The sequence below is a fragment of the Myotis lucifugus genome, unplaced genomic scaffold (genome assembly GCF_000147115.1).
Source record: "Myotis lucifugus unplaced genomic scaffold, Myoluc2.0 scaffold_178, whole genome shotgun sequence".
NCBI classification, from domain to species: Eukaryota; Metazoa; Chordata; class Mammalia; order Chiroptera; family Vespertilionidae; genus Myotis; species Myotis lucifugus.
Window position 1 is genome coordinate 1138051 of NW_005871226.1, and position 19235 is coordinate 1157285.

The 19235-nt window shown below is 50.3% G+C and overlaps 2 protein-coding genes and 1 pseudogene across 2 annotated transcripts in view; 2 read left to right on the forward strand and 1 right to left on the reverse strand.

Annotated features, from left to right (window-relative positions):
- Positions 1-1011: 1011 nt before the first annotated feature.
- On the reverse strand, positions 1012-1156 carry LOC111827516 (annotated as a pseudogene).
- Positions 1157-4036: 2880 nt separating this feature from the next.
- AP5S1 (adaptor related protein complex 5 sigma 1 subunit) lies at positions 4037-9606 on the forward strand. Its single transcript, XM_006096419.3, has 3 exons — positions 4037-4309; positions 6126-6314; positions 8453-9606. The coding sequence occupies exons 2-3, from the start codon at positions 6142-6144 to the stop codon at positions 8877-8879; spliced, it is 600 nt and encodes a 199-aa protein (XP_006096481.3). The 5' UTR covers positions 4037-4309; positions 6126-6141; the 3' UTR covers positions 8880-9606.
- A 7651-nt stretch (positions 9607-17257) lies between these two features.
- The window catches only part of MAVS (mitochondrial antiviral signaling protein), a 13500-nt gene continuing 11522 nt past the window's right edge, over positions 17258-19235 (forward strand). Inside the window, exon 1 of the mRNA XM_006096420.3 lies at positions 17258-17341. The gene's annotated coding sequence lies outside the window, so the exon portion shown is untranslated. The remainder of the gene's footprint in view (positions 17342-19235) is intronic.

Below are 19235 nucleotides of genomic sequence, written 5' to 3' on the forward strand. Positions count from 1 at the left end.
GTCTTAATGTCTGGGAGAAGCAGCAGAACTTCCCAAGCCAGGCTGCCCACCAGCAGTTCAGGACCCTGCTGTGCTTGGGTAGGTGGGGAATAGAACCTGCTTTGCAAATGGAGTCAGTGACGTTCATCAAGCACATCCTAGCGGTGACACCAAGGGAGCCAAAGAGGCAAATACCAGGTTGCCGGCCACTGTCCTGGGTGGAGAGCAGAGGAGGCCAGGATGTGGGGAAGGGGCCGATGTGAGGGTCTGTAGGCACTCCGCCAAACTCAGAAGACCACTGAGAAGAGCAGGGCTGGGGAGTGAGGCTATAGTCCCCTCTGCCCACAGCCAGAGGGAGAGGAGGGAAAATGACAGGAAGCTGTGCCCATGCCCCCTGTCCCCCAGTCACATTTAGGCAGGTGGGACAGGCCTCAAATCCAGCCATCTGTCTGCTTCCTTCAGGCTCCTTTAATTTTTTTGTTGTGCTTTATTTAATTTTACTTTTCTTCCTTCTCTTGTCTGTCTGTCTCTGTCACACACACACCCATCTATGCCTATCCCGCAAACCCACATCGCTACATATTAACTGGGGGCCTGGCCCCACCTCAATCTCTAGGGTAATCACTATGAAAGCCTCACACACATAAACATGCACACACACTGCCCGCATCACTTCAGAGGCCTTATAACCCCACGAAGAACTGGGAAGTTCAGCCTATCCACCCCCCTGCTCTGGGCTGCCACCAGCCCAGAAGGCCCCAGCTGCTTTAGCTCTGCTTTCCTGTTCTGCCTTTGGATTAATAGTTGCCAAAATGTATTGATTTACTGAGTGCCTATTGCACGCCAAGCTCCATCCTGCTGCCTCACCTGGGAAGGAGATAGGCTGCATGTAACAGAAGCCCCACACAGCAGTTTCACAAAACCGAAGTGTGTGTTCCTCACTCGGCAAGAAGGCTGTGTGTGTCTCAGCGACCCAGGCTCTTTCCTGCCTCGCTGTCCTCAGCACATGGCTCTTTTTGTTTTGTGTTTTTTTTATGTGTCCCATGCATGAAACAGCTCTGGCCACCAACATAGGCATCAAGCTAGGATGAACTAAGGACTGTACATCTGCTCTGCCCCTGGCTGATATAAGAGTCACACCAGCAATCAGGTGTCTCCTTGCCCATTGCCAGGGGGTGCACATGGCTTTTTATTTTTAAACTAGAGTCCCGGTGCACGGATTCGTGCATGGGAAGGGGAGTGGTCCCTCAGCCTGGCCTGTGCCCTCTCACAATCCAGGACCCCTCGGGGGATGTAGCAGTGCGCCAAGCAGCAGGAGGAGCCCGAGCCGGTGCTGGTGCTGCACTGCCTGTGCTCATCCCAGCTCCCTGCTGCTGTTGAGTCAGGAGATGCTCCTGCTGCCACAGCTGCGCTCACCAGCCATGAGCACAGCTTCTGGCTGAGCAGCACTCCCACTGTGGGAGCACACTGACCACCAGGGGGCAGCTCCTGCATTGAGCGTCTGCCCCCTGGTGGTCAGTGCACGTCATAGTGACTGGTTGACTGGTTGTTCTGGTCGTTCGGTCATAACAGTCACTTAGGCTTTTATGTATATAGATATGCTTTTATTGATTTTTTTTAGAGAGAGAGAGGAAGGGAGATAGATAGAAACATCGATGAGAGAAAAACATCATCAATCAGCTGCCTCCTAAACGCCCCCTACTGGGGTTGGAGCCTGCAACCCAGGCATGTGCCCTGATCAGTCACTTCTTGGTTCATGGGTCGATGCTCAATCACTGAGCCACACTGGTTGGGTGGCTTTTTTTTTTAACGAGTCGTACCCCTGTGGCTACTTTTGTTTGTTTGTTTGTTTTTAATCAATTTTAGAGAAAGGAAGGGAGGGAGGGGGGAAGGAAAGAGAGAGAGAAAGAGAAACATTGCCACATCCATTAGTTGCCTCCCAAACTTGCCCTGACCAGGCATCAAACTCAACCTGGGTCTGTGCCCTGACCATGAATCAAACATGCCACCTTTTGGTGTATGGGATGACACTCCAACCAGCTGAGCCACACTGGCCAGGGAGCACATGGCTTTTGATCTCGGGGGCATAAGCTGGCTGAGGGGTAAAAAGTCAGGAATGGCACCTGAGACTGCCCCACTTATCTGGACACCACCTCATCTGGGTCCCCCACTGACTTCAGCATAGTGGTTCAGGCCAGCTGCTCCCTGCGGTTTCCTCCATGCACCTCACACAGGCCGGCCCCCCAGTGGCCTGGGACTTGGACTGGACTCACTGCCTGAGGAGTAGACAGAGGCCAGAATACTGTAGTCTGGATGCCAGGTGGCCCCCAGTGACCAGAGCCCTTTGCCAGCTCTCTGCTGTAATCAGCTGGCAGACATGAGTCCTGGCTGAGAGTGATAGGGACTTGGGATCAGGAACTGAGCCAACATCACCCCAGCCTTAAGGCTGAGGCCCCACACTCTGGTCCTGCCCTCCATCCACAAATAAGTTTGTGTGTTGTACTTGTGGTCAAAATATCCACATGCCCTGCCCACCCCTCTAGGCTCCCTTCAGTGGCCCCCTGCCCAGGCCTAGAGGCAGAAGGGCCCAGAGTGCCTTTGGAAGGCCCTGGCGCCCTGTCCTTCATTTTTTCAGTTGTCAAGGACTGTGTTTGGGTTGGCTCCAGGCCTCCCTTGTGCATGGCCCTAGCTGAGTACCATATCAGGCTGGATCCCCATCAGGGACATCACTACCATAGGCTGACCCTGGGTGCAAAAGGGGCACCTGAAGGCTAAGGGGTTGTTTGGATAGGAAGGCTTCCCGAAGTTTTGGTCTGAGCACATGTTGAAGGATAAAAAAGGAAAGAGCCTTCCAGGCTGAGGGGGGGTGGGGGGTGGGGGGTATGTGTTGGTTTTGAGAAATAGAACACTGGGACACATCTGGGGAGGCTCCAGCAGTTCACATATCAAGAGGTAAAGAAAAGGAGTGTGGCCCTAACCAGTCTGGTTCAGTGGATAGAGCATCGGCCTGCAGACTGAAAGGTCCCGGGTTCGATTCTGGTCAAGGGCATGTACCTTGGTTGTGGGCACATCCCCAGTAGGGGGTGTGCAGGAGGCCGCTGGTCAATGTTTCTCTCATCAATGTTTCTAACTCTCCCTCTCCCTTTCTCTCTGTAAAAATTCAATAAAATATATTTTAAAAAAGAAAGAAAGAAAAGGAGTATTTGTGCGGTGGAGAGCACCCTAGGCGGGCACTGAGACCCAGGACACCTTGTGAGGCCCCAAACACCTCTCGGCCAAGCCCCCACTGGGGCTTTTACCCCATTGGGGCTCTGGAAGCTGGCACTGCGTTGTGTTCCTTTCAAGTTTAAGGTATAAGCCTCTTCACTATGCCTCTGATGACAAGGAGGGAGCTTGTTAGAGGTGGAAGTGTGAAAGGAAGACTGGTCAGCCTGCTAAATCCTATGGACTTCACTGGGAAGTGACTGACCTGCCAGGGACACACAGCTGGCGACACGGCTGGGACCAGAATTTGAATCATTCTACTCCAAACGGAGCCCTAGTTTTAACCCACTGCAGGAACCACAACCCAGGGTCACCCCCCAAACCGCACAAATATGCGTATTTCCCCCAAGTCATAATTTCCAGGAATCCGCAGTTTTAAAAAATTTGTTTTTATTGATTTCAGAGAGGAAGGAAGAGGGAGAGAGAGATAGAAACATCAATGATAAGAGAATCATTGACTGGCTGCCTCCTGCACGCCTCACACTGGAGATCCAGCTGCAACCCGCACCAACCGGGCATCGAACCATGACCTCCTGGTTCATAGGTCCACGCTCAACCACCGATCTGCATTTTATCTGACGCCCCAGTGATTCCCACGCATATTGGTCTGTCTGAGAACTCGGGCTCCACGTTCAGGTCCCGCCAGCCTCACAGTGCTGGCAGAGACCATGGGGGTGGAACCCCGCCCTCCGGCGATGACTCGCCCCCCCCCCCCCCTCCGCCTCTTCCTGAAGGTCCACGGGCCGGGTCGCTGCGCCCCCTCGCGGCCACCGGAGCCAGTGGACGAACCCTGCATACCCGGTCCAGGAGAGACGGGCGTGGGCAACGCCGGGAGCTCGGAGCTCGGAGTCTTACGTGGGAGGAGGAAAGTCGCCCGCGCCGGATGTCCAGAAGTGGGAGCGCCTGGAACGCCCCCGCCTGGCGTACGGAGCACCGCACCCTGCGCCCGTCACCCCCGTGCACGCGCCCGCGACTCGGGTGCGCAGGCGCCTAGAGGCCGCGCGGCCGCCATTGCTCCCCCGCCAGCGAAGCGGCCTGTTGGAAGCCTGCGGGAGCAGAAAGAAGGGTAAGTGCGACGCCTCGAGGACAACGGCAGGGGGCTGAACGGGTAGCATACTCACGAGAGGGTACCCCCGCTTAGCCCTCGCCGGCTGGAGCAAGGAACTACAACCCCCAGAATGCACTGGGCTGCAGGGTTGCGCGAGGCAGTGACGTCAAGGGTCTGTGCTGCTGCCTTTTGTCTATGAGGAAACGCCGTGGCGAGGGCTGATGACGCGTTCTTCTTCTGGTTAGAAGGTCAATGGAGGTCAGCCGACTCCGGTTCTGAGAGCGCCTTCGCGAACCTTCTTCCTGTCTGACCAGATTAAGTCGAAGATGTTGCCCAGCCAGTGTGGCTCCGTGGTTGAGCTCTGACCCGTGAACCAGGGGTTGGATTTCGAGTCAGGGCACATGCCTGGGGTGTGGGCTCCATCCCCAGGGAGCGTGCAGGAGGCAACCCATGGATGTTTGGATGTTTCTCTCTCTTAAAACAAAACAAATAAAAAGTAAACATATATTAAAAATAAGAATAAGAAAACTAAAAAAATCGATGGTCTATTTATACTTAACTACAAATATCTGCATACTGTGTACCCCCTGCCTTTGAACCCTGGCTGGCTATGGAGCCACTCAGACACCATCATGATCATCATCATCATCATTATTTAGTCTTTATTTTGAAATCTCACATTTTAAGAATTTTTAAGGAAAGAACTCCCGTGCCCAGGCCGGTGTGACTCTAAAGGGGTTAAAGCACCTACCAGCCCCTGGTGTGGACCCGCCCATGGGAGGGTCGCAGGTTCCATTCGGGGCCAAGGGCACACCTGAGTGGCAGGATCTGTGCCTCCCCGCCCCCCCCCCCCCCACCCATGGCCCATGGGAAGGCAACCAATTGATGTATCTCTCTCACATCAAAGTTTTCTCTCTCTCCCCTCTGTCTCTTTCCCGCTCCCTCCTTTTCACTTTTTCTGAAAAGCAATGGAAAAAATATCCTTGGGTGAGGATTAAAAAAATAAAGAACTCCCGTATCCCCCGTGATAATTAAGTTAGTTACAGATGTGATGCCCCTTTACCTCTATGTTTAGAGGTATATCAGTGTGTATTTCCTTTTTAACATGTTTTTATTGATTTCAGAGAGGAAGGGAGAGTTAGAAACATCAGTGATGAGAGAGAATCATTGATTGGCGGTCTCCTGCACGCCCCCCTACTGGAGATCTGGCCTGCAACCCTGGACATGTGCCCTGACCGGGAATCCAACCATGACCTCCTGGTTCACCGGTCCATGCTCAACCACTGAGGCATACCGGCCACACCGGCCCAGTATGTGTGTATTCTCTACAAAGAAGGACATTACCCAGTGTTCAAAATCAGGAGATATTGATCAAGACTGTTATCTAACATGTAGTCTATATTTAAATGCTTCCAGTTGTCCTAATAATGCCCTTTATTGAAACTGCCTTTTTCTTGGCTCGGGAATCCCATCCAGGAACATACCTTGCCTTCAACTGTTTTGATCTCTTTAGTCTTTCAGTCTGGAGCAGCTCTCCAGCTTCCCTTGACTCTCATGACTTGGACACTTTTGCAGATTCCTGGCCAGTTGTTTAGTAGAACTGAATTTGAGATTGTCAGATTTCTTCACCCCCAGGCTGTTATGGGCAGAGGTGGTGCTGGCCAGACTTATTCAGAGGCCGGGGGTGTGCTTGGGTGGCTGAGGAGGACCAGTGACCAGCCACACCAGCCTCCATACAGACTTCCAGACCTTGCTGGGCCAGATCCTTTCTGTGGTTGCCTCCCCTGATGGGGGTTTCACACTCATCTCACTGAGGTGTTTGGCTTCCCTGTAGCACCCACCCTGGAGCCATGGTCCACGCTTTCCTCATCCATACCTTGAGGGCCCCACAGGCAGAGGAGGGCCTTTGCCGAGTGCTCTACTCCTGCGTCTTCGGTGCCGAGAATTCACCTGATGACCCACGACCACACGGTGCTGAGAGGGACAGGCTCCTCTGCAAGGAGCAGATTTTGGCTGTGGCCAGGTAACCACATAACCTAGTATAGCTCTGTTATTGGTGGAAGTGGGGGATCCCTTTCCTCACTGGGTGCTGGGGGATGGGTCCTTAGGATCTCTTGACAAAAATAATTTTCTGAGGCTCGCCCAGGAGGATGAGTAATTTTCATTTACGTGGAATTACATCCCTGCATTCCCAAGATCCCATTTCCCTTCATCCAGTCCGGGAAGAGATGCAGCTGGGGATTCAGCAGAGCTAGAAGCAAGGGCAGTGTCCAGAGTTTCCGTTCCATGGTGGCGCTGGGTCCCTCACAGCATTAGGCTAGTTACAGTCCATTAGTCCATTGTGGGTGGGGTCCACATGGCTGTGAACCACGTGGGCAAATGCAGGGGAGCCAAGGAGCAAATCCCCTGCAACAAGAGTCCCGAGCGAACCGAGAGACAGAGAGGGAACTCCTTTGTGTAGGAGCTAAGTATCTTTTTTTTAAAAAATATATTTTTATTGATTTCAGAGAGGGAGAGAGATAGAAACATCAATGATGAGAGAGAATCATTGATCGGCTGCCTCCTGCACACCCCCACCTGGGGTCGAGCTCGCAACCCGGGCATGTGCCCTTGACCAGAATTGAACCTGGGACCCTTCAGTCCACAGGCCGATGCTCTATCCACTGAGCCAAACCAGCTAGGGCAGGAGCTAATTATCTTAAATCTTCCTGTGCTTGCAGTGGCCAATGAATTGTTCCCAGCTGTAACTGACAGACTAGACTTTATGTCACCTATACTTTACTGGGCATGCTCTATTCCTCCCCTGTACAGACTCTTCCCCCAGAGATCTGCAGGGAATAGACCGGTGGCTTTGCAGCTTCCTGGCAAAGCTGCACAAATGGCATGCTCTTACCATTTGGCCATCCCCCTGCTCCTTTCCTGCTAATTAATAACTGGATTAATTACAATGGTATCAGCCCCACAACTTCATTGAATACATGCCTAATTGTGATAGGTTTTCTGGGGAGCACAAGAAACAGGGGGACTAAGAATCAGAGAGGAAGTTTTAGAGTTGCATTTTCCAGAGTCTTTTATAGTTGTTCACAAGTGTTATGTGAAAAAGGGTTAAAGAAAGCATTAATGCCTTTATTATTGTTATAGCTAAGATTTATTGAACCTGAAATATGTGCTAAGCATTTATGTTCTGAGCATTTCATGTGTATGAACTCATAGGTACAGTTATTATCCCCACCTTACAGATGAGTCAACTGAAGTAGAGAGAGTTTAAGGAACGTAACCTACACAAGGTTATGCAGCTAGAAGGCAATAGAGGTGGGATTTGACTGTAGGCAGCGAGCACCAGTATAGATTAGACATGCTTTGCAGTGCAAGAATTCTCAGGGCCTTTACTGTGCCCGTAGGCTTTATACATCTCCAAGTAGGAGAGAGAATACGGTGCAAAGGAAGTCCTCATGCTCAGAGCCTTCCAAAAGCCTGGGATCTAGAGTACAGTTTGGGAAACACTGTTCCAGTGGGAGTGCCTGGGCTTGGACCTTCCCATCCCAGACTGAGTCAGTGGGTGCCAAAACCTGGTCTCTGTGCATTCTGGGAGGAGGATTAACACTCTGAGACAACCTGGTGTCAGACCTCTGCCATCCTCTGGTTCCTCTGGACCTCTGCCCCCTTCTGTGGCACAGAAAACCACCAGCCTGTGCATGGCCCAAATTGGAGGGCAGTTCAGGAGAAATGAGAGAGTGCCTTCAAAAGCCTGGATGGCCAAGAGAAAGATCTTTCTTTTTCATCTGGAGAGGGTTGCAGGAGGGAAAGTGGGTGGAGAGTTTGGACAGCCCACGTTAGACGTGGCTTCTCATTGGTTCCTTTTCTTTATGTTGAGGAAGCAGATGGGTCAGGATTTCTTCCCCTGGTGCCCTTTTTCAGCCCAAGGAATTCTTTTCAAAATCTGCCTTCTCTTGGCCACACTGAGTGAAGTGGTTCAGGGCCTGGAGGCTGGAGTCTAGATTTCTGTTCCAGCTCACACTTCCTTCTCTGTGGCCCTGGGCAGGTCACTTAGTCTCTTTGGGACTCAGTTTCTACATCTGAGATATGGGGACAGTGGCAGCTCCCAGCTCCACAGATGGTCAGGAGGATGACAGAAGTCGGTGACCCACCCACTCTCCCCAGGCAGGTGGAGTCCATGTGCCGGCTGCAGCAGCAGGCATCCGGCAGGCCGCCCACGGATCTGCAGCCCCAGCCCTCAGATGAGCCGATGCCCCTGCACGAGGCCCCACGTGGGGCCTTCCGCCTGGCGGCAGGGGACCCTTTCCGGGAGCCTCGGACAGTGGTGTGGCTGGGAGTGCTCTCCCTAGGCTTTGCCCTGGTGCTGGATGCCCACGACAACCTGCTGCTGGCAGAGAACACACTTCGGCTGCTGGCACGCCTCCTCCTCGACCACCTCCGGCTGCTGGCCCCCGGCACCAACCTCCTGCTGCGGGCTGACCGAATCGAGGGCATCCTCACCCGCTTCCTGCCCCACGGTCAGCTGCTCTTCCTCAATGACCAGTTTGTCCAGAGTCTGGAGAAGGAATTCAGTGCTGCCTGGCCCCGCTGACCCCTCACTGCGTGGGACTTTGCGAGAGGGCATTGAGGAAGGACTAGGATGTTCAGACACACAACCTGGTAAAACTTGGCATCTACCTCCTACCCAGCCTGCTCCCAGCTCTGGTGTGCTGCCACACCCAGGACAAGTGGATGGGACAAGCTGGCAGAAAAGGGGGCAGGGCAGAAGGTAGAGGTGAAGAATCACAGAACAGTCTGTGCCTGGAGGTGCCTCATGACTTACTCAGACTGCTACCAAGGGCAGCCCCTCTCGTCCTTGACTCCACTTTCTCCCATTCCCATCCGCCAGTCCTCTACAGTGCACCAGCTCCGAGTGCTAGGGTGGTGCTGGAGTGGTGAGGATCAGCTGCCTGGAACTCGGCCCATGTTCTTTCCCCAAACCCACAGTCATCACAATACAAAAGGAGTCTGAGACTCAGCTCCACCACAGTTCACAAATATGTCAGTCATTCAGGGGGATTCTATAGGTCCTTTTGGGCTCAGTCCATGCTTGCCAAGCAGCCTCAAGATAATCATGCGCTTCCCTCATCCGCAGGGAGAGAAGGTGCCATCGGCTGGGTGCAAGAAATCTGGCCTGGATGATGTTATCTTTCTCATTTTGAATTAAAAGCACCAACTATATGATTTTGTCACTGACCCCTGTAGGACAGGGACCCAAGATCGTGGTGGTTCTGCTTAGTGTTGCTCGCGCCAATAAAATGAAACTGTTCTGTAAAGTAGATCAGAGAATTTATTCTTTGGCCAAGGAATTGAGAAGGACGAGTTGTGCTCAACAGATCCCTTCTCCCCAATTCTGGAGAGTTAGAAAAGTCTTTTTTTATTTTATTTTATTATTTTTATTTTTACCATCACCATTAATCTCCTCTATGCCCTCTTCCACCTCTGTTCCCTCCCTCCCCTAGGAAAGTCTTAAAGGCTTTCGTGGGGGAGTAGTTAGGCAGGTTCAGGGACAGAGATTCCCAAGGAGGGGTGGAGGGTTCTGAGCTTGCCAAGGGAGCATGCACAGTTCCCAAGCATGCTTGGAACAGGCCTAGCCATACATTGCATGTATCATTTTAATGTTAAGTCTCCATCCCTGGGCATGAAGGAAAGTTTGTCAAAGGTTACATGGGAAGGGGTTTCAGATGCCATCTTGGATTTTTCCGGTGCTTACCAGTGTTTTTTTTAATCTTCACCCAAGGATATGCTTTGATTGATTGAGAGAGAGAGAGAGAGAGAAGAGAAACATCAATGTGGTGTATGGGACGATCAATGTGGTGTATGGGACGACGCTCAAACCAACTGAGCCATCTGGCCAAGGCACAGACCGGTTTCTTTGTTGTAGTCTGCAGGCTTAGCTGTCTTCTCTTGATGAGTTCAGTCTCCTTGTGTGAGAGGATATGTCGGGGAGAATACAAGAAAGTTAATGTAAGTTTAAAGATTAATAATGTGGCACAACCCAGTAACAATTTCACCCTCCATTTCTGTGAATTGAATTAATGCATATCCGTTCCTCTGAGTGTGGCCCTGAGCTGGGTGTCTGAGCCTTCATGGTTAAGGATGCCCCCAAGAGGCCTCCGGAGGTCTCTACCTCTTGTCTGCCTCAACACCTCTGTCTCCTTATGTGCCTCCTTTGAGGGTAGCTATTGATTGAGGATTAAAAAAACAACAACCCCCCCCCCCAAAAAAAAAAAAACAAACACAAAAAAACCCACATTGTTCTGGCCTCTAGATTTTACCAGACAGCCCCAAGGAGTCACTGGCCTGAACCAGGCAGGGTAAGCACCACACTCATCTAAGGAAACAGAACAGCCCCATGTATGAAAACCCTCCTCTTCCAGCCTGTAGAGGCTCTTCTACGGGTGAGTCCCCCACATGGACACCCTGAAAGGGAGCTATCCAGGAGATGTACACACAACTTCCTCAGTGCTTTTTATTGCCTCATTTTTAATGCAAAGTTCACCAGACATCTGGGGAAAGCGAAACTAAATTAAAAAACAATAAAAATGGTTTCAGAGGAAAACCATGCAGGGGACATGAGAGAATTATTTTAAAAAGGGGATGGTAAATAAAATGAAATTAAAATTAAAAAGGGTGTGGGGGGGCTAATTACTATTCTCAGTAATTAGATTCAGGAAGATATCACTCCCATAAAGCAAAGACGGGAACAGCAGAGAACAAGAACGAATTCTCAGAAAATAACAGTGTTATTGCTTACATTAAAAATTAGCCCATCCGGAGTGGCTCAGTGTTTGAGTGTTGACCTATGAACCAGAAGGTCACGGTTTGATTCCTGGTCAGGGCACATATCCGGGTGGCGGACTCGATCCCCAGTAGGGCGTGCAAGAGTCAGCCGATTAATTGATGATGTTCCTCTCTCATTGATGCTTCTATCTTTCTATCCCTCTCCCTCCCTCTCTCTAAAAATCAATAAAACATACATATTTTTAAAAGCCAACTGATACAGCTGGCTCCCTCTCCTTCCCTACAGGGTGCTTTCCTATCTTTTGCAGAGGCTGGAAAGAAAAAAAACTACATTTCCAAGACTCCTTTGCAGCTAGAGTTATGACTATACACCAAGGTCTGACAATTAGGTGCCCCATCAGAGGTTTGGGGGTTAGAGACCATCTTCTGCTGACAGCAAGGACACAAAGATGTGAGGCTCTAGAGCCAGTTTCAGCAGCCAGACTCAGTATTCCTGTATCAACCAGATGTTGAGACAGAGCTCTGTGGAGCCGGGGGTGACAGCAGTGTCCCCCTCACTTCTGACCACGGTTTTACGGTGATGTGCTCTCGAAGTCAGTTACTGCGATAGCAGCCTCCTGACTCCGGCTGCTCCAGCCCCCTCACAATTTTGCAACCAACTAACTTCCTATATTAAATTCCTTCCTGTGAAAAAACTGACTATGTCAAGTGTTGGTGAAGAAGAGGCGTGGACTATAGCACCTTGAACCATCAATAAATATACTGCTGGTAGGAGTGTAAAGAGGTACAAACACTTCGCAGAAATGTTTGAAAGCTTCTAATAAAGCTAAACATGCCCTACCCTATTGTCCAGCACTTTTTAAATAAGTGCGTAACTCCACAAAAAGACATACGTGAATGTTCATACAGTTTTATTCCTAATAGCCTGAACCTGGAAAAGCCCAAATAGTTCATTAAAATATAGAATGAATAAACACATTGTGATATCCTATACTAATAAAAGACAAACATGCAAATTGACTGTACTTTCACCATGCCTTAAGCCACGCCCACCAGCCAATCAGAGCGACTATATGCAAATTAACACAACCAAGATGGCGGCTGGCAGCCACGGAGCTGGAGCGAGCAGGAGTGGGTTGCCCCTGGCAATGGAGGAAGCCAAGCTTTCCGCAGGCCTCCGCTAAAGGCAACAAAGTTTCAATTATAGAAGGTAAATAAATCCCAGAATAAAAAAAAAATAAAGGAGAGGCTGGGAGCTTACGTCACCAGGGTGGTTGGCCAGCCTGAAAACGGCCCTCAGCCCCTCACCCAGACTGGCCAGGCACCCCAGTGGGGACCCCTCACCCTAAAGGGGGTGTAGCCAGCCTGAAAGTCATCAGCCCCTCACCCAGGCTGGCCAGACCTCCATGGGGTGAGGGTCCCCACTGGGGTGGACATCCTCCAAGGGGTCCCACACTGCAAGAGGGCATAGGCCGGGCTGAGGGACCCCCCGAATGCACAAATTTTTGTGCACCAGGCCTCTAGTATTCATATAATGGACTATGCCTCAGCATGAAAGCAAATTCCTGATACATGCAACTACATACATGGATGTCAAAAACATGTTGAGTGAAAGATGCCAGACACAAAATAGTATATATTATCTGATTCCATTTATATTAAATTCAAGGACAGGTCAAACTAAACTGTGGTGATGAAATCAGAATAATGATTGGGGGTAGAGATTAATAAACAAGGATTACAAGGGAAATTTCTGGGGAGTTGGAAATATTCCAGATCTTGATCAAAGCGCTGGTCACACAGGTATTTACTTGGATAAAAATTAATCAAATTGCACATTTAACATTGATGTATTTCATGGAATGTAAATTATGCATCATGTAAAAAAACTCTTCCATGCACATAATATCTAGAGTGGTTTCTGTTTTCTTCACTGAGCTCCAGATCCTGGGGGAAGGGCCCTAAGACGAGAGACAGCAAAGAAAGGCTGAAAGCAGGCAGGGCACCAGCAGTGTGGTAGGAAGCTGGGGCCATGGAGGGATGTGGCCGGGGAAACGTCTGCATTGGAGGAAGCCTGAATTTTCAGAATTCTGATATCTAACTTCAAAGGCATGTCCTGCTCATGCACTCCTTTCCGTTTCCCACCAGCCCCCATTTAAATGTCTGTTGCCAAGCAACTTATGCCAGTGGTTCTCAGGAATGAATAGCATGATGGCAGCTCCTGAGGGGCTGATGAGGAGGCCATGCTGACCACAGGGGCTGGACAGCTCTGGAGGAGCTGGATGCAGCAGGGACTGACCCATGAGCTGACATGGCCCAAGCCCCCGCTTCTCCTGAGACCACTGAGATAGGGCTCCTACCAGAGACCCTGTCATATCCTAGATCATGACTTGAGCCATCTCATGTGGCTTGTCAAGGCAAGGGGCACTGAAGCCAGAGGAAAAGAAAATACTAGAAGAAAAGACACCAGAGCATCACTAGCAGTTTTGTCTGGGTGGTGGCATTTTGAGTACAGATTTTGATTTTCTTCACCCAACGTGTCTGTTTTCCCTTATATGAACTATATGAGCATATATTAATTTCCCCCCAGATTTATTTGAGTACATATATTTTACTAACATCTGTACTAAAACTAACAGATGAAAATATAAAAGTTTAAAGAACAGCAGTTTAGAAACTTACATGAAATGAGATTGTAAAGGTAGGGATCATATTTTGTTATTCAGTTTTGAAGAGTTCCCTGAAGGGACTCGGACATGAGAACATGTCCCTTTTTGGGCCCTCTGGCACTGTCTTTGGGCCTGACTTTGTTGCTTAGAGGAAATGTGAGCTGGTGGTTGCCGAGTCATCACATGGGAGCCACATGAGCCACAGCCTTCCTTGGGGCACTGGCCTGCAGACATGGCCACCTGCCTGGGAATGAGCTTTCCTGGGGAGGAGGGTTCCAAGGCCCTCATTGGGGGAGCGTATAGATCACTCTTTGGATTCGCCCTTCCAGTAATAAATGGGCAATAATCAGTGAATTCTACTCATGTAATAGGGTGGTATGCAATCAACAGTAAAAGGTAATATAAATAGCCAGTTTTATTTGACCCAAACACTTGCCATTTTCTGTTTGTTTTAATAATAATAGCTATCTTAATGGTTGATATCTGCTATAAACTGAATGTTTATGTCTGCCCGTCCTCCCCTCCCCTCCCCCCAATATATATATTGAAATCTAATCCCCAGTGTGGTGGTATTTGGAGATTTGGAGGTGGGGTCTTTGGGATGTGATTTGGTTGTAAGAGAGAAGCCTCCAGGAGTGTAATTAGTACTTGCTCTTCTTTTTCTTTTTCTTTTTTTTAAGTTTTTTTTTAAATGATTTTAGAGAGAGGAAGGGAGAGGGAGAGAGATATAGAAACACCAGTGATGAGAGATAATCATCAATCAGATGCCTCCTGCACACCCCTTACTGGGGATCAAGCCTGAAACCAAACCCAGGCATGTGGCCTGACCAGGAACTAAACTGAGACCTCCTGGTTCATGGGTCAGCACTCAACTTCTGACCCACACTGGCTGGTTCTTCTTTTAAAGAAGAACCCAGAAAGCCCCCTTGCTCCTTCTGCCATGTGAGGGCACAGTGAGAAGACTATGCCTATGAACCAGGAACCAGACCCTTACCAGACACTGAATCTTGGACTTCCAGACTCCAGATCTGAGAAATAAATGTTTGCTGTTTAAGCCACCCAGTCTATATGTTTTTTTTAATATATATTTTTTATTGATTTCAGAGAGGAAGGGAGAGGGAGAGAGAGAGATAGAAACATCAATGATGAGAGAGAATCATTGATCAGCTGCCTCCTGCACGCCCCCCTCTACCCCCTGGGGATCGAGCCCGCAACCCAGGCATGTGCCTTTGACCAGAACCGAAACTGGGACCTTTCAGTCCGCAGACCGACGCTCTATCCACTGAGCCAAACCAGCTGGGGCTATGACATTTTTGCTATAACATCCCAAATGGACTAAGTATCTCACAGTGTTTTTGAGGAGCTGTTCCCTTTCTTGTTTTGTTTTTTAATGTCCTGTGAGGTCCAGCAAAAATGGGTAATAACTGCATTTGAAAGCAAGTCACCATACTTCCAATGCTCTGCCTACAAGAATTAGATACGAAGTCACTGGATTTGGGGTCAGAAGCAGGCAGGAATAATTTTGGAACCAATCAACGTTCACCCTGTCTTGGCCAAACAAGGCAGAGCTGGCTTTATTAGTTAGTTGAGTTTAGGTGTGATGTTAACATTTTGTAAATGCTGAATGTTGTAAAATGTACACAAAGTTACCAAGTGAAAGAATAAAATCTCATCTGAAAAGTGTTCAGGCATCTTCCTATGGTTCAGTTTGGGAGCACCGGCTTTAGAGACAGGTATGTGCTCAGCGTTTGCATGTGATCTTGGCCAAAACTTTTAACGCCTCAGGTATCTGTCTTTTTTAAGTTGCAGCATAAAGTGTAACGATCTTAAGTGCACATATGGACAAGCCCATGTACCTAACACTCACATCAAGATACGCAGTATGTCCTTCCCACCAGAAGGCCCCCTTGTACGCCACCCTCAACATCCTCAGAGGTAACTAGTGATCTGATTCTTTTTTTAAATTTTCACCTGAGGACATGCTTAGAGAGAGGAAGGGAGAGCTAGAGGGAGAAACACTGATGGGAGAGAGAGACATCCATCCATCTGTAGGCCTCCCCACATGCCTGCTGGGGGGATGGGCCAGGCAACTGCCACCCACACTCCCCTCATGCACAGGATGACCCTCTACCAACTGAGCCACTCCTGGTGGGCTGATTTCTATTTATGTGGATGAGTTTTGCCAGTTTTTGGACTTTACTTTGTGACTGGGGACAAAGAGCATGGCTTGGTTGGCCACAGTGCCCATTCATCCTGTGAGTCAGCCATGTTGTGTGTATCAATAGTTTGTTCTGTTTCTCTGTTGTATACTATTCCATGATGTGAGCACACCAGAGTTTGTCTCTCCATTTTCCTGCTGATGGATCTTTGGGTTGTTTCCAAGGTTTGCCTATTGCAAATAAAGGCACTATGGCCTGGCTGGTGTGGCTCAGTGGTTGAAGTTCAACCTACAAACCAGGAGGTCACAGTTCGATTCCTGGTCAGGACACATACCCGGATTTCGGGCTCCATCCCCAGTGTGGGGCGTACAGGAGGCAGCCGATCAATGATTCTCTCTCATCATTGACCTCTCCCTCTCCCTCTCCCCCCTCTCCCTCTCCCTCTCCCTCTCCCTCTCCCTTTCCCTCTCTGAAATCAATGAAAAGATATACATTTTTTTTAAAAGCCACTATGAACATTATCTATTGTGTATGTTTCTAGGTAGATGCATGCATACCCAGGAGTGGTGATAGGGTTGGCTTATGTTTATAAACTTTAGTAAGAACGGCCAAACACATCCCCAAATCTTTAAATTTCTCTTTAAAACAGAAAACTCCCCCACACCATTCTATCTCGTTATTGTGAAAGATTTAACGGGCCCTAAGATATGGACTTTAAGCCTGTACCTGGGACACAGTAGGCGCTCAAAAGTGCTGGCTTCTGCCCAGCAAGTGTCCTCTGCCCCATTAGAGGAAGGACACGGCGGCTGGCAAGCACTGCGGGGAGGTACCCACGGGGACCAAGAAACCTTCCCCACACCCAGGGTGCCAGGCGAGCCAACCCTGGCGCTCATGCCCTGCGCCTGGAACCTGCCTCCTCGGGCCCGGCATGCGCGGTCTCCTGGCCGGGCTCTCGCATCCATGTAAACTTTGCGAGTCCCCGGGCACTTAACTGAGCACTAACCGTGTGCCCTGGGCGTCCAAGAGCGAACGACCAAACCCCCTCACCCCTTAATCTCCGCGGGAAGAGGGAGTGCTTCGCGCAGGAAGCGTGGGAACTGAACTGGCCTCGGACCACCGGGTGGGCCGCCCACTCGGTTTCTAGCCAGACCCGGGACTTGCCCTGAAAGGTGCACGACACGGACAAGGAGAGAAAACCACCTGCTCCTTAGAGCCCCAGCAAGAACCTAGGTCGGTCGGTCGGTCCGGAGCGCAGGCCCAGTGGATCCAAGCCCCAAGCCGAGGCCCAGCGCCGGTGCCGCCGCCCAGCTGCCCCCGGGAGCCCGGCGAGTCCCGCCCCTGCCGCCTGGCAGTGGCCCCGCCTCCCTCCCGCGGGGAGAGTTCCGGCTGGAGGCGGTGGCGGTCCGGGCGGTCGGCAGGTCGCCGTGTGGTGGCTCCCGGAGGTAAGGTCCGGTGGGGTCAGGACGCACGGACGCCTTTCCGAGAGGTTTCCCGCGGAGGCGGAGGCAGGAGCCGAGTTGGCCTCGGGTTGCCTCGGGTTTTTGGGGCCCCCCGGGGTCCGGGTCCGGGTTTTGGGGTTCGGGGACCAAAGCGCCCCGGGGCCTCGGGCAGCGGGGGCTCCACGGGGCGCCTTCAGCACCGGGGGGTCGGGAGGTGGGTGGCGCGGGGCGCGCGCGGGAGTTGGGGCCGGAGGGAGACGGCTCCGGCTGCTGCGCTCCAGGCGCCCGCAGGCTCAGGGTGACCCCCGGGCGGGGCCTACTCCGGATTTACCGACGCGAGTTACCGCCCTCCTCCGAGACTTGACAGTTTTCGGGGTGACACCTCCTGGAAGAGAGAGCCTCCCGCCCTCCGCGAGCTTGGGTCTGGCCCAGGAATCCGGGCATAGGAGCCGAGGCGGGGCGGCTCACCCCTCCCGGCGAGGGGACGTTTCTGCAGCGCGCTCAGCCCCAGGGCGGTGGGGTCGGACACCGGAAACCATCAAGATGTACCAGGAAAACACTGAGAAAAAAAAGCAACCCCCCCACAAGACAAAACACCCAAAAACAGCGTTCTCCGGGTAGATGCAATGGAGCCTCAAAGACATCTGGAAGGAGAGTCAGCGACCTGAGAACCGAGCTGCGGACTAAATGTTGCATCCTCCCCGGCGCACCGCACCTAGCGACACCCCCTCCCCCTCACACACACACACACAGGGCGGTGACCTTGGCCCCTCCCTGAAATTGAAGACAGGGACTGTGAGCCTCACTTGCTGCAGGGCCTCTTTCCTTGCAGGGTGTACGGTGAACGCAGTGAGGCAGTAAGTCAGGTTCAAACCTGTCAGGGCCTCTGGTCAAATGTGCAATTTGACATCACTTCTTACATGGCATTGTGGCAAGGATTAAATGAAAGACATTTAGGATATGCCTGCCTGTAGTTGGTCCTCAATAAATGTGAACACATAAGGACTTTGTTTCTTTTTTTTATTATTTTTGCTTAATTTTTTATTTGGAATATTTGGGAATGAACACAGAGCCATGCTTAAGATCTCAAATATTTTGTTAGAAGTTCTTTAAAACATGTTTCTCTACACTTACTCTTTTCTTTATGATTTACCCTTTATATTTAGGACTTTAATTTGTTTGGAGTTTTCTGTTATCCATTGTGTAAAATTAGGATCTAATATTATTTTCTCATAGAAAGCTAGTTTTATGAATAATGCCTTCTAAACAATTTGATCACTATTTAGTGACACTTTTATCATGAATGTCTGATTCTTGTACAGTTTTCTTCTTATCTGTACTATTCAGCTCCTGCCTCCGCAGGAAACCTCTGGTAATTACCATACTGTTGTCTGTGTCTGTGAGGTGTTTTGTCCCCCCCCCCCCCCCTGCAATGTCTTTGGTCTCTGTTCTTGCTTCAGTATTAGTCTTTTTAAAAATATATGTATTTGTATTGATTTCAGAGAGGAAGGGAGAGGGAGAGAGAGAAACGTGAATGATGAGAATCATTGATTGGCTGCCTCCTGCACGCCCCCCACTGGAGATCCAGACCACAACTTTGGCATGTGCCCTTGACCGGAATCCAACTCAGGACCCTTCAGTCCGCAGGCCGAGGCTCTAGTCATTGAGCCACACCAGTCAGGGCCAATATTAGTCTTTTTAATGTTTAAGAATTATTCTGCCTTTGTTACATAACCCTTTATTTTTTCTTCTTTATTGAATTCATTGGGGTGATATTGATGAATAAAACTATATAGGTTTCAGGTGCATAATACTATGATACATAATCTGTATATTGTACTGTGTGTTCACCACCCAAGTCAAGTCAACCGTCCATCACCATTTATTCCCCCTATAC

Bases quoted from the DNA above. Each gene is read 5' to 3' on its own strand.
- AP5S1 (XM_006096419.3), top strand. From the start codon at position 6,142: ATGGTCCACGCTTTCCTCATCCATACCTTGAGGGCCCCACAGGCAGAG. The intron at 6,315-8,452 runs GTAACCACATAA...CACTCTCCCCAG, and splicing joins CAGATTTTGGCTGTGGCCAG to GCAGGTGGAGTCCATGTGCC.